Source organism: Dromiciops gliroides, chromosome 3 (assembly GCF_019393635.1).
Source record: "Dromiciops gliroides isolate mDroGli1 chromosome 3, mDroGli1.pri, whole genome shotgun sequence".
Classification (NCBI taxonomy): domain Eukaryota; kingdom Metazoa; phylum Chordata; class Mammalia; order Microbiotheria; family Microbiotheriidae; genus Dromiciops; species Dromiciops gliroides.
In genome coordinates this window covers 341,256,224-341,268,500 of record NC_057863.1, presented here as the reverse complement: position 1 = coordinate 341,268,500, position 12,277 = coordinate 341,256,224, and the positions used below count along the sequence as shown (strand labels likewise).

General features: G+C 41.2%; 1 protein-coding gene across 1 annotated transcript in view; it reads left to right on the top strand.

Annotated features, from left to right (window-relative positions):
• The window catches only part of SLCO2A1 (solute carrier organic anion transporter family member 2A1), a 173,312-nt gene that overhangs the window by 123,116 nt on the left and 37,919 nt on the right, over window positions 1-12,277 (top strand). Inside the window, exons 4-6 of the mRNA XM_043995108.1 lie at window positions 4,137-4,361; window positions 8,607-8,705; window positions 11,647-11,783. Coding sequence (XP_043851043.1) covers window positions 4,137-4,361; window positions 8,607-8,705; window positions 11,647-11,783 — 461 coding nt within the window. The remainder of the gene's footprint in view (window positions 1-4,136; window positions 4,362-8,606; window positions 8,706-11,646; window positions 11,784-12,277) is intronic.

The window sequence follows — 12,277 nt, the reverse complement described above, 5'->3', positions numbered from 1 at the left end:
ACTACACAGAAGAGGCCTGAGCCTGTGATGTATTAGGATGCTGCCTCAGTTTCTTCATCTGTTAAGTGAGGGGGGTTGTCTGAGATGACATCTAAGGCCTTTCCAGGGCTAACATTCCAAGGGCTCTGTAAAGTCTTATGGACACACCCCATGCAAGATGCACATGCTTGACCCTTCCTCTGCCTTGATTACTTGGATTTGCTTTCTCCTATCAGAGACTATTTGATAGAACTGGGGAAAAGGAATGCCAGGAGGCCTGCTGGTGCTTAAGACTAACCTTTTCCCTTAGAAGGTCAGAAAGAAGAACAGCAAGTGCTTTGTTCTGGCCTGAATATGGAGCACCCATGTTTGAGTCCCAGCTTTGTGACCTTAGGCAAGTCATTTCTGTGGGACCCAGTTGCCTTACCTATAAAAACTGGAGATAATAATCCCTACCTCCCAGGACTACTGTGAAGAAAGTCCTTTGTAAATTTTAAAGTACTCTATGTGTATTTTTGTACTGATGATGGTCCTAGTCAAGGTATACTATACATAATATATAACATTATATATACATATATAACATAACATTATATATACATATATAAAATAGATGTGTTTGTATGTGTATACACACATTTTATGTGTGAATATATAAAATGTCTATACATGTGGATACGTGTATATATACATACACATCTATATTATATGTTACATACACACAAGTAAAATATATTGTGTAGGTATATGTTTATATATACACATCCTATATATATAAATACATGTACACATTTTATATGTACATTATAACACACAACATAGATGTGTATATATACCCACACATGACCTGCCTGACACAAGGCCAGAGGTTCCTGTCCCTTTCCTCAATGGGGTCACATTCTCACTGGTCTACTCATAGCTCTTCCAGGATCCCATGAAAGTGATAAACCCAGGATGGAAAAGCCAAATGGTAGGATTGTAGGTTTAGAACTGGAAAGGGCCCCAGAGGATGGACACCCTAGTTTTGAAGATTAAGAAACTGAGGAAAAGAGATGTTATTGACTTGCCCAACATCATGCAGGTAGGAAGAGGCAGGATTCAAATTTAGATCCTCTGACTCCCCACTCCTGAATTCTTTCCACTGTCCCAGGCTGGAAATAGTGAAAAACCCACACTGATTCATCTAGTGCCTCCTTTGACTGGAGTTAGTCAATCAACAAGCCTCTATTGTATAGCCATTGTTCTAAATACTAGGGATACAGAAGCAAAAATGTGGGGGGAAAACACCCTGCCCTCAAGAAACTGACATTCTATTGTTAAGAACTGGGACTTTGAACTTGTGTACTCTCTAGTCTGTGTGTTACTTGTCACAGGCCTTGCAAGAGTGACCTGATACAGACTAGCTAGATCAAGTCCTTCACCCAGAGGAAGAGGAGGGAGAATATGCAGATAGCAATTAATTGTTGCTCATTCTACAGTCATTCTATTCATTTGGCAGCTGTTGGCACAGTGAATAGAACACCAGGCCTGAATTTAGGAGGACCTGAATTCAAATCTAGCTTCAGATACTTACTAGCTCTGTGACCTTGGGCAAGACACTTCAGTTTGCTTCAGTTTCCTCAGCTGTATGTTGAGCATAATAGCAGCACCTACCTTCAAAGTCAGGTAGGTGGTTGACCCAGAAGATAGAGAGCCAGTCCTAGAATTAGGAAGACTCATTTCGATGAGTTCAAATCTGACCTCAGACACTTCCTAGCTAGGAAGTCATTTAACCCTGTTTGCCTCAGTTTCCTCATCTTTAAAATGAGCCAGAGAAGGAAATGGAAAACCACTTCAGTATTTTTGCCAAGAAAACCCCAAATGGAGTCATGAAGAGTTGGACATGGCTGAAAACAAGTGAACAACAATACCCGCAAAGGTTGATATGAGGATCAAATGAGATAATATTTGTAAAAAGGGTTTAGCACAATACCTGACACATAGTAGGTGCTATATAAATGCTTATTCCCCACCAATTCTTCTATATAACTTCATTTTACCTACTCATGATTGGTGCATTTTGGGGGCAAGTCCTTGTGGGTATTTTTTTTAAAATCATGAACAAGATAAACACGAACATTTTCACACACAAAGAATAAGACAAAAAGGATTGTGTATGAAACCATAAATCTCTGTTATGTACAACTTGTCTTTTTTAAGTGTATGATAAATTCAATATGGTAGGACCCACATTGTCCTGTTTGTCCCTGTCCCCTTCTCTACTTCCTTCTCTCTTCTGTTTATTTTTTAAATGTTTTGCTCGCGTTTGATTGGTGTTTCTATAAGAGACTCCAGCTCCCTCTGTCCATCTCAGCATGTAATCTCCACCTTCTAAGACCTATGGGCCAGCTGGTGGTCAGGCTGTATCTGAATAGCCCGCTTTCTGAGAGCAGCTTTGAGTATAGCTTCAGTTTCCTAGACCAGACAAAGATGAGGACCCCAGCAGTGGAGCAAAAGTGCACATGCTTCCCAGTATCCTTCTTATATGAGTCAGTCTATCTGTGGGGTCTCTACATGATGCTAAACCCTGTAGTTACATAACTTGATTTATGTTCCTGGAGATCCCAAACCTGATTAGTGTATGACAGTTTTTAAAATTATTTTTTTTTATTTCATTAGATATTTCCCAATTATATGTAAAATGTTTAAATAATCATTTTTTTTTTAAATTTTGAGTTCCAGTTCTCTTCCTCTCTCCCACCCCTTCCCACTCCTTGAAAAGGCAAGCAATTTGATTTTGATTATACTTGTGAGGTCAAGCAAAACATATTTCCATAGTAGCCATGTTGCAAAAGAAAACACAACACAAACAAGGAAAATAAACTTGAGAAAAGTATGCTTCAATCTGCATTGAGTTCATCAGTTCTTTGGAATTGTATTAAATCATTGTCTTGATCAGAATAACCAAGTCTTGGGGCAGCTAGGTGGCGCAGTGGATAAAGCACTGGCCCTGGATTCAGGAGGACCTGAGTTCAAATCCGGCCTCAGACACTTAATACTTACTAGCTGTGTGACCCTGGGCAAGTCACTTAACCCCAATTGCCTCACTAAAAAAAACAACAAAACAAAAAAAAAGAATAACCAAGTCTTTCACAGTTGCTCATTGTATAATATTGTTGTTATTTTACATAGTGTTCTCCTAAGTATAGCGTTCTCACTTCACTTAGAATCAGTTCATATAAGTTTTTCCAGGTTTCTCTGAAACCATCCTGCTCATCATATCTTATAGCACAATAACATTCTCTCACAATCATATACCACAACTTGCTTAACCATTCCCCAATTGAAAAGCATCCCCTCGGTTTCTAATTCTTTGCCACCACACACACAAAAAAAAGCTGATATAAATAATTTTGTACAAATAGATCCTTTTTCTTTAAAAATCTCTTTGGGAAACAGACTTAGGGGTGGTAATCCTGGGCCAAGGGGTATGCACAATTTTATAGCCCTTTAGGCATAGTTCTAAATTGTTCTCCAGAATGGTTGGATAATTTATATCCCCTCTAGCATTTGTCATTTTTTTCTGTTATGTTAGCCAATCTGACAAGTCTGAGATGGTATCTCAGAGTTGTTTTAATGTGCATTTCTCTAATCAGTAGGCATTAGAGCATTTTTTCATGTGACTATTGATAACTTTGATTTCTTCTTCTGAAAACTGCCTATTTGTATCCTTTGACTCTTTATTAACTGGAGAGTGGATCTTATGTTTGTAAATTTGGCTCAGTTCCCTATATATTTAAAAAAATGAGATCTTTATAAAAAAAACTTGTGAATGACTTATTTTTTTAAATTATTTTTCAATTAACAAGCATTTATTTTGTCTCCCTCCCATTCCAGCACCCTCTCCCCCCAAAGCAGAACAAAACCATTGAAATAAAATATGCATAGTCAAGCAAAACAAAATCCCATTTGACCTTGTCTGAAAATGTATAACATGATTTATTAATGATATGAATATTGACTTTCTTTTGACCAAAAGACAGACAAAAGTCATTAGAATGTCTCTTTTCCAAGAACTAGTAATCAGCTTGCCACTTCTGGGGAAGAACCTGTATGCTGCTACCTGCTTTTAGAATGACTGGTGGTGGCAATAATGATTTGATGTGTTCTCATTGCAGGAAACAGCAGTCAACTGCAAGCAATCTGCCATAAGAATAGGCCGGAATTTGTTCCAAATAAGTGTCAGAATGTTTTTCGGGATCCCAAAAAGGAGACCAGTAGTATGTGGGCTGTGATGGTGGTTGCTCAACTCTTGGCTGGCATTGGGACAGTCCCCATTCAACCCTTTGGCATCTCCTACGTGGATGATTTCGCTGAACCAAATAACTCACCTTTATACATTTGTAAGTAGCATCTATGAAGAGAACAGGAGGGACGTTGGAATTAGAAGATGCTCACATTTTTGTTCTGCTAAACCCTTAGTAGCCTTCAGTTTGGTCTTTGATGAGGCCTTTGCTAGGTATTCTGGCTTATCTAACATCTGGATACCTGATGATGAACAATCCTGGGTAATTTTCTAGAAGGAAAACTCCTTTGCTTACAGTAGTTTAGCAAAAGTTAAAGTGAACTATAAACCACTCAGCCTCACTTTCCCCACCTGAAAAAGTACTAAATTATCTCTCAAGTCTATTCTGGCGCTAATGGTCTATGAACCATGTGATCTGTGCTTACCTAAAGGTAGGAAAATAAACCTAAGGACTTACTGAGAGGTTCCTTTTAACATCATGTTTATAAAGTTGACAATTTTCCACGGTGTGAAGGAGGCCATGAGTTAGAAAACTCACAGGTCAGACTCGTCAGTGACAAGGTCCTGGGGCCATTTTGTGACCGATTTCAGCCCTAGACTAGTACAGCTTTGTGGAAATTCCTGTCCTTTTCCTGAAAATCCCATTACAGTCTTAAAGACCCTGATGTTAGAAAGACAGAATGGCATAGATAATAGAGCTGGCCTTCAAGTCAGTGAGATCTGGGTTCAAGTTCTACCTGTGATACAAACTGATTACATGACCCTGGACTAGTCACGTAACCTCTTGGTGTTCCAACCATCTCCCAAAATTATAAGTTGGCTTGAACTGATATTGGGAGTTTTGTACCAGCAGTTTCCTGTACTAATGAAATCAGAGGTCTACTAAAAACAACCAAAAAAAAAAAAAAAAGATCCTCATATCACTAGATAGCTGGTATCTAAGCTGAAATACCAAGTAGCCCTCAGTCTTTTTCCTCCTTCCTTCTCTTCTGTGCCCCCATCCTCTCCCCACTCTGATCATTTGTCCCAGGAGCTCTCCTAACTCTATATTGCAAAGAAGGGCAAATACTCACCAGATTACTGTCATCATCATATTACAGACACATGAATTTAATCTATTGCCACCAGGGATGTGCCCATTGGGATCCTTGTGGTTTCCATTTCCCATTGACATACTCCCTGCCTGGCCTTTTAAAAATGTCACAATGATTGTTCTCCCTGGCATAGGCTACCCTTGTTACATCAGAATGATTATATTTATATAATTGTTATTGGACTTGGGGATCAGTACCATGCTGGCAGTCAATCTCTGGGCGAGTTCGACCTTGTCCTCTATTTCGCTCTCTGAGAAACCATGGTGCCCATCCAAGGGAAGGAACAGACAAGAATAAACAGCTTTAGGGAAAACTTTCCTAATTGTTCCTTTTTATTATTTTTCCCTTTCTCACTGAAGAACAACAGATTGTGGGAGCCCAGCCCTAACAACTTAATGCTTTCAATGTCTTAAGCTAAATTGTCCTGCTCTCTATTCCTTACAGGATTTCATCTCTTATTTTCATCCCTTTGTACTAGCTGTCCCACATGACTAGAGTTCACCCTCTCTCCTTACCCCTACTTCATGGAATTTTTCCCTTCCTTTAAGATTCAGCCCAAGGTCCATCTTGTGCATGAAGCCATTCCTGATCCCCCAATTGCTAGTGCGCTCCCTCCAAAACTACCTTGTCTTTAACTACTTTCTATATGCAAATATACAAATATATGTATTAACTTTGCATTTAGTATATATATATATATATATGTGTGTGTATATATATATATATATATATATATATATATATATATATATTTTAGTGAGGCAATTGGGGTTAAGTGACTTGCCCAGGGTCACACAGCTAGTAAGTGTGTGTTAAGTATCTGAGGCAGGATTTGAACTCAGGTACTCCTGACTCCAGGGCCGGTATTCTATCCACTGCGCCACCTAGCTGCCCCACATATATTTTATATGCGCTTGTCTTACCCATTAGAATATGTGTCTTGTAAGTGGGGACTAAAACAGTCTTTGCACTTGTATTTTCAGTGCTTTGGACAGCATCTGGCACAAAACAGGTAATTAATAAATACCTGTTGGTTGATGGATTAGTTAGTTTAGAAACTAATGATCTACTTCAAACCAATCCAGCATTTATTAAAATGGTACAAAGCCTTATGTAAGGTGCTAAAGACTTGCTCCCTTGTCTCTAGTCCCTAAGACTAGACAAGTCTAACCACACAACAGCAGCTGCCCTCCACTAGGAGGCAGTGTGGGGTAGTGGATAGAGCACCAGTTGGGTGAACTGAATTCTAATTTTACAGGAGACAGTTTCTGGGACCAATCACTTGAGTCAAGTCATTCGAGTCAACAACCATTTATTCAATATCTACTATGTACCAGGCACTGTGCTAAGTGCTAGGGACAAAGAAAGGCAAAACATAGTGTCTGACTTAAAGGAGTTCACAGTCTAATGGAGGAGATGACATTCAAACAAGTATGCATAAATAAGATGTATACAGGAGAAATTGGAGATAATCAATGGAGGAAAAGAATTAGCATTCAGAGGGATGGGGGGGGCAGCTAGGTGGCACAGTGGATAGAGCAGTGGCCCTGGAGTCAGGAAGACCTGAGTTCAAATCTGGCCTCAGACACTTAACACTTACTGGCTGTGTGACCCTGGGCAAGTCACTTGACCTCAATTGCCTTGGAAAATAAAATTCTATTAAAAAAAAAAAAGAGGGATTCAGAAAGGCTTCTTGTAGAAAATGGAATTTATAGCTGAGACTTGAAAGAAGCCAAGAGGAAGAGATGAGGAGGGAGAGAAGGCATGGGGACAGACAGCAAAAATGCTCGAGGGCCCTGTTCAAGGAGTGGCAAGGTGACAAATATCCCTGAATCACAGAGACCTGGAGGGATGGAAGGCATAAGGAGACTTAAAAAATAGAAAGGGGCCAGGTTATGAAGGGCTTTAAAAATCAAACAGATGATTTTATATTTAATACTGGTAACAGAGACATTTGAGTTTATTGAATAGGGGCTTAACTTATTTGAGTTTCAGTTTCCTCATGCTTAAAATAAGTTTAATACTAGGATTACCTGCCTCACAGTATTGTCATAAGAAACTCATTTGTAAAACTTAAATCACTATACAAAAATAATGGATTTTTCCCACTCTGTATTTTTTTTAGTGAGGCAATGGGGGTTAAGTGACTTGCCCAGGGTCACACAGCTAGTAAGTGTTAAGTGTCTGAGGCCAGATTTGAACTCAGGTCCTCCTAAATCCAGGGCCTGTGCTCTATCCACTGCACCACCTAGCTGCCCCTCCCACTCTGTATTAATGGTTATTTCTCCATCGTGTCTGATTCTTCCTGACCCCATTTTGGGTTTTCTTGGTAGAGATACTGGAGTGGTTTGCCATTTCCTTCTCCAGCTCATTTGATAGATGAGGAAACTGAGGCAAACAGGGTTAAGCGACCTAGTAAGCTTCTGAGGCCAGATTTGAACTGAGGAAGAGGAGTCTTTCCTGACTCCAAGCCTGGCACTATTTTGTAGACCTTTAAAGACTATTTGTCTGGTTTTAAGTGTAAAAATGGACCACATAGCCTCTTATGGTCTTATTTGCTTTTGGTATTCAATTGCTTTGGCATCATGGGTGGCCAGGAAGGGAGTGTAAAGTATACCATAGATCTGAATGTGGACAGTACATCTGTCTGTGTGGCATAGAAGCTACTAAAGAATGATGCACAAAAATCCCACACCTTCCCCTGTTAAGAAATGATTAATAATGTGGGTGGCCTAGTCTCTCTAGCCAAAGAAAAATGAAGGGTGAAATGGAGGATTAAAAAAATCTTTTGCAAAGAAATTTTTTTTTTTGCAAATTTAGATCTTTATAACAAAAGCAAATGCTTTTCACCCAATTGATTTGAATTAGGGGTTAGGTTTGTTCTGCTTGGTCCCAGATCCAGAAATTTCAGGGTGGCAAATTTTAGATCAACATAAGGACAAGCTTCCTTGACAATCGGGGATATCCTCACATAGATCCATGGGCAGTGATTCTCCACCAGAAGCTGAATGATGGCCTAGTTAGGAATGTTACCGAGGCAGTCATGTTTGAGGTAAGGGGCTGACCTTGATGAGGCCCTTTCCAACTAAGGGCCCATGGGATTGGGAATGATTTGTTCTGTTTTGTTATTGTTAAGTAATTGCTTCCCTTTGGATGGAAAGACAAAATTCTTCTCCTCCTACTCTGTTCCTCAGATTGGATCCTTCAGTGAAACTGTTGGTGTAACACTTTTCTCCTCTTTTCTCCAGCAATCTTATTTGCCATCGCTGTCTTTGGACCAGCTTTCGGATACCTGCTGGGGTCGGTCATGCTGCAGATCTTTGTCGATTATGGAAGGGTCAAGACAGGTGAGTATGTAGAACACCAATCATCTGTGAAGGATTTCACTACACATTCATCATAGTCACCCTTCCAAACTCTAACCAAAAATAGTACTAGTAAATATTAATGTAGCCCTTTAAGGTTTCAAATAACTATGCAAAAAGCATCTATTGGATCCTTACAGAAACCCTTGGAGGTAGCTGGCTATGATTATCCCCATTTTACAGATGAGGAGACAGAGCCTGGGAAAGGTTAAGTGGGCTGGGGTTACATGGCTAGCGAGCATCTGAAGTGGGATGCAAACTCTGGTCTTCCTGTTTCCAGGTCTCAGGGTTGAGATTCGATGCTTGAGTCTAGCCCTCTGTGTACAACACTGAGCTAGCTGCCCCTCAGTTTGGAGACTATGGCAGTTACCTAGATAATTCCAACCCCAAACCTCTCACCCTTCCTCCCTCCTTAAGTAGCAAGTTGTAAGTACTTCACAGCCCTGCAACCTTGGGTGGACCCCTTAACCCCTCTGAGCCTCAGTTTCCTCACCTATACAATGGATAAGGTAAAAACCTACTTCACCTACACTGGGGTTGCTGTGAGATTTACATAAAGAGGCAACATTTATGTATCACTTTAAGGTTTACAAGGGGCAGCTAGTTGGCACAATCTATAGAATTCTGGGCTTGGAATCTGGAAGATTCATCTTCCTGAGTTCAAATTCAGTCTCAGACATTTACTAGCTGGGTGGCCCTGGGCAAGAAGGAAATGGCAAATAACTTCAATATCTTTGCCAAGAAAATCCTACAAGGGGTCACAAAGTCAGACAAGGCTGAAACAACTGAATAACAACAACAAAAAAAGCAAAGTACTTTACAAATATCTCATCTAGGGGCAACTAGGTGACACAGGGCATAAAGCACCAGCCCTGGATTCAGGAGGGCCTGAGTTGAAATCCGGCCTCAGACACTTGACACTAACTGTGTGACCCTGGGCAAGTCACTTAACCCTCATTGCCCCACAAAAACAAAACAAAAACCATACAAATATCTCATTTAATCCTCAGAACAACCCTGAGAGGTAGGTGCTATTATTACCCCCACTTTACTGTTGAGGAAACTGAGGCAGACAGACCCAAGTGACTTGTCCAGGGTCACACTGTTGTCTGAAGCCAGATCTGAACTTAGATCTTCCTGACTAAAGGTCCAATACTCTATCCACAGAGCCACCTAGATGCCATAAGATAATGGATATAAAGCCCTTTGTGAGCTTTAAATCTCTATCTGGATATAAGCTAGTAAGCATTCATGATGTGGTACAAGCCAGGGAAAGCAGTCCTGCCCCTGCTCCCAGAGCTTAGTCTGAGACAGACCACGTCAATGCAGACAGGACAGTCACAAGTAGGTTGCTGGGACCTGATGGATTTTCTCTCCCCAAGGGAGCTGTCAATCCCAGGGCTGATTTGCCTAGTTATGATAGAATTTATTGGACAGAGAGAAGCCAGTCCCCTCCTGGGACTTAGAAGAGGATAAGTATCCAATCTATACAACCTCTTCAATTAACTGGTGCTTCCCTCATTTAGTCAGAAAGCCCCCAGGCTCATTTCTCTTTGGGGTCTGACAAGAAAAGGAATTGATCACTATAGAAAGAAGGGAAGTTAGGACTGAGGCTCCCTGTAGCTCAGCTAATGGATGCAGTTTCTAAGACCTTCCCTTCTTCCCTCCCTCTCCCCCTCCCTACCTCCTTTCCTTCCTTTTCTCTCCCTACTTCCTTCTTTCCTTCCCTCTCTCCCTCCATACCTCTTTTCCTTCCTTTTATCCCTTCTTTCTTTTCCTCTCTCTTCCCTTTCTCCCTCCCTCCTTTCCTTCCCTCTCTCCCTCCATACCTCCTTTCCTTCCCTTTCTCCCTTCTTTCTTTCCCTCTCTCTTCCCTTTCTCCCTTCCTCCCTCCTTTCCTTCTCTCCCTTTCCTCTTTTATTCCCTCTCTCCCTCCCTTTCTTCCTTTTTGCCTTCCTTCTTCCCTCTACTCTCTCAGGAATCTCCACCTGGTCTATTCACAACAGAGGTTCGCTGGAGTCTGAAACCAGTGAAAGTAACTATGAAGGAGACCCCAGTCTCAGCCACCCTTGTTGCTCCTAAAAGACATTACAAATGTTCCTTCTTCAGAGGAAAAGGGTGAAGGAAAGGGAAGCTATTTAGTTGTCTGATGATGAAATACCTGGAAATCCATCTACTCCAAGCCCCTCACTTTACTACTGAGGGAGGTGGGCCCTAGGGAGAACAAGTGATTAACTCAAGGTCTTAGATGTAGTAAGTACCAGAAGAAGGATTTGAACCCTAGTCCCCTGACTCCAGACTTATTGTTTTTTCCACTGTACTTTTGCTACCTCTTTCCACAGCATCATTTGTCTAATTAAACTACAAACCCAGGAAATGGTTATTTTCCTCTCTTTCATGGAGCCATTAAGAGATAAGTTTCGGGGTAGCTGGGTGGTGCAGTGGAAGAGCATTGATGCTGGATTCAGGAGGACATGAGTTCAAATCTGGCCTCAGACTCTTGACACTTACTAGCTGTGTCACCCTGGGCAAGTCACTTAACCCCCATTGCCTCACCAAAAAAAAAAAAAAGGTGGGAAACATAGGTGTCTTTGGTGACAGAGTGGATAGAGTACAGTACTTGGAGTCAAGATGACCTGAGCTTGAATCTTGCCTCAGACACTCCCTAGCTGGGTGACTCCGGGCAAGTCATTTAACTGCTCCCTGCCTCAGTTTCCTTATCTGTAATAATAGCACCTACCTCACAAAGTTGTTGTGAGGAATCAAATGAGTTACCACTTGTAAAGCACTTTACACATCTTAAAACCTATATAAAAGTTAACTATTATAAACTATTCATCATTTAATTAATTATTTAGTGATTGGTTGATAATTCGTTATTATAAACATCATCATCATTATCGTTATTATTACTTCTCTCCAGCTGATGTGAACATGAGCCCCGCAGACCCACGATGGATTGGAGCCTGGTGGCTAGGCCTGCTCATTGCCTCAGGCTGCTTGATCATCACATCTTTCCCATTTTTTTTCTTCCCACGGAGCATGGCCAGAGGAAAACAGGTAAGACTCTCAGAGTTTGGGACTATCTTTCCAAGGGATTGGAGGAGAATCATGGGAGAACTTAATAAGAGAAGTTAGAATTGGTCACCATCTTATCGACTTGCACAGACACCCCCCACACACACTCTCTCTCTCTCTCTCTCTCTCTCTCTCTCTCTCTCTCTCTCCAAACATCCTCTTCTCCCTCTCCCTTTAGTGAGAACAGGTGACCTCTGCAAACTACCTGGCTTAGAGTCTGGGGAGCTCCAAATTGGAGCAGACCCCCTCAGTGCTCTAGTCACAGCTGAGGCTCAGCTTGTACACGGCCTATGAATATATGAAGTTGTCAGAAGTTGAGTTCAGCACCTCTCTTCTCTGTTCTTCTCCCTCTCTGCCCTCTCTCTGGACCACTCTCTCTCTCTCTCTCTCTCTCTCTCTCTCTCTCTCTCTCACACACACACACACACACACACACACACACACACACACACACACACACCCCTCTTCCCACCTTC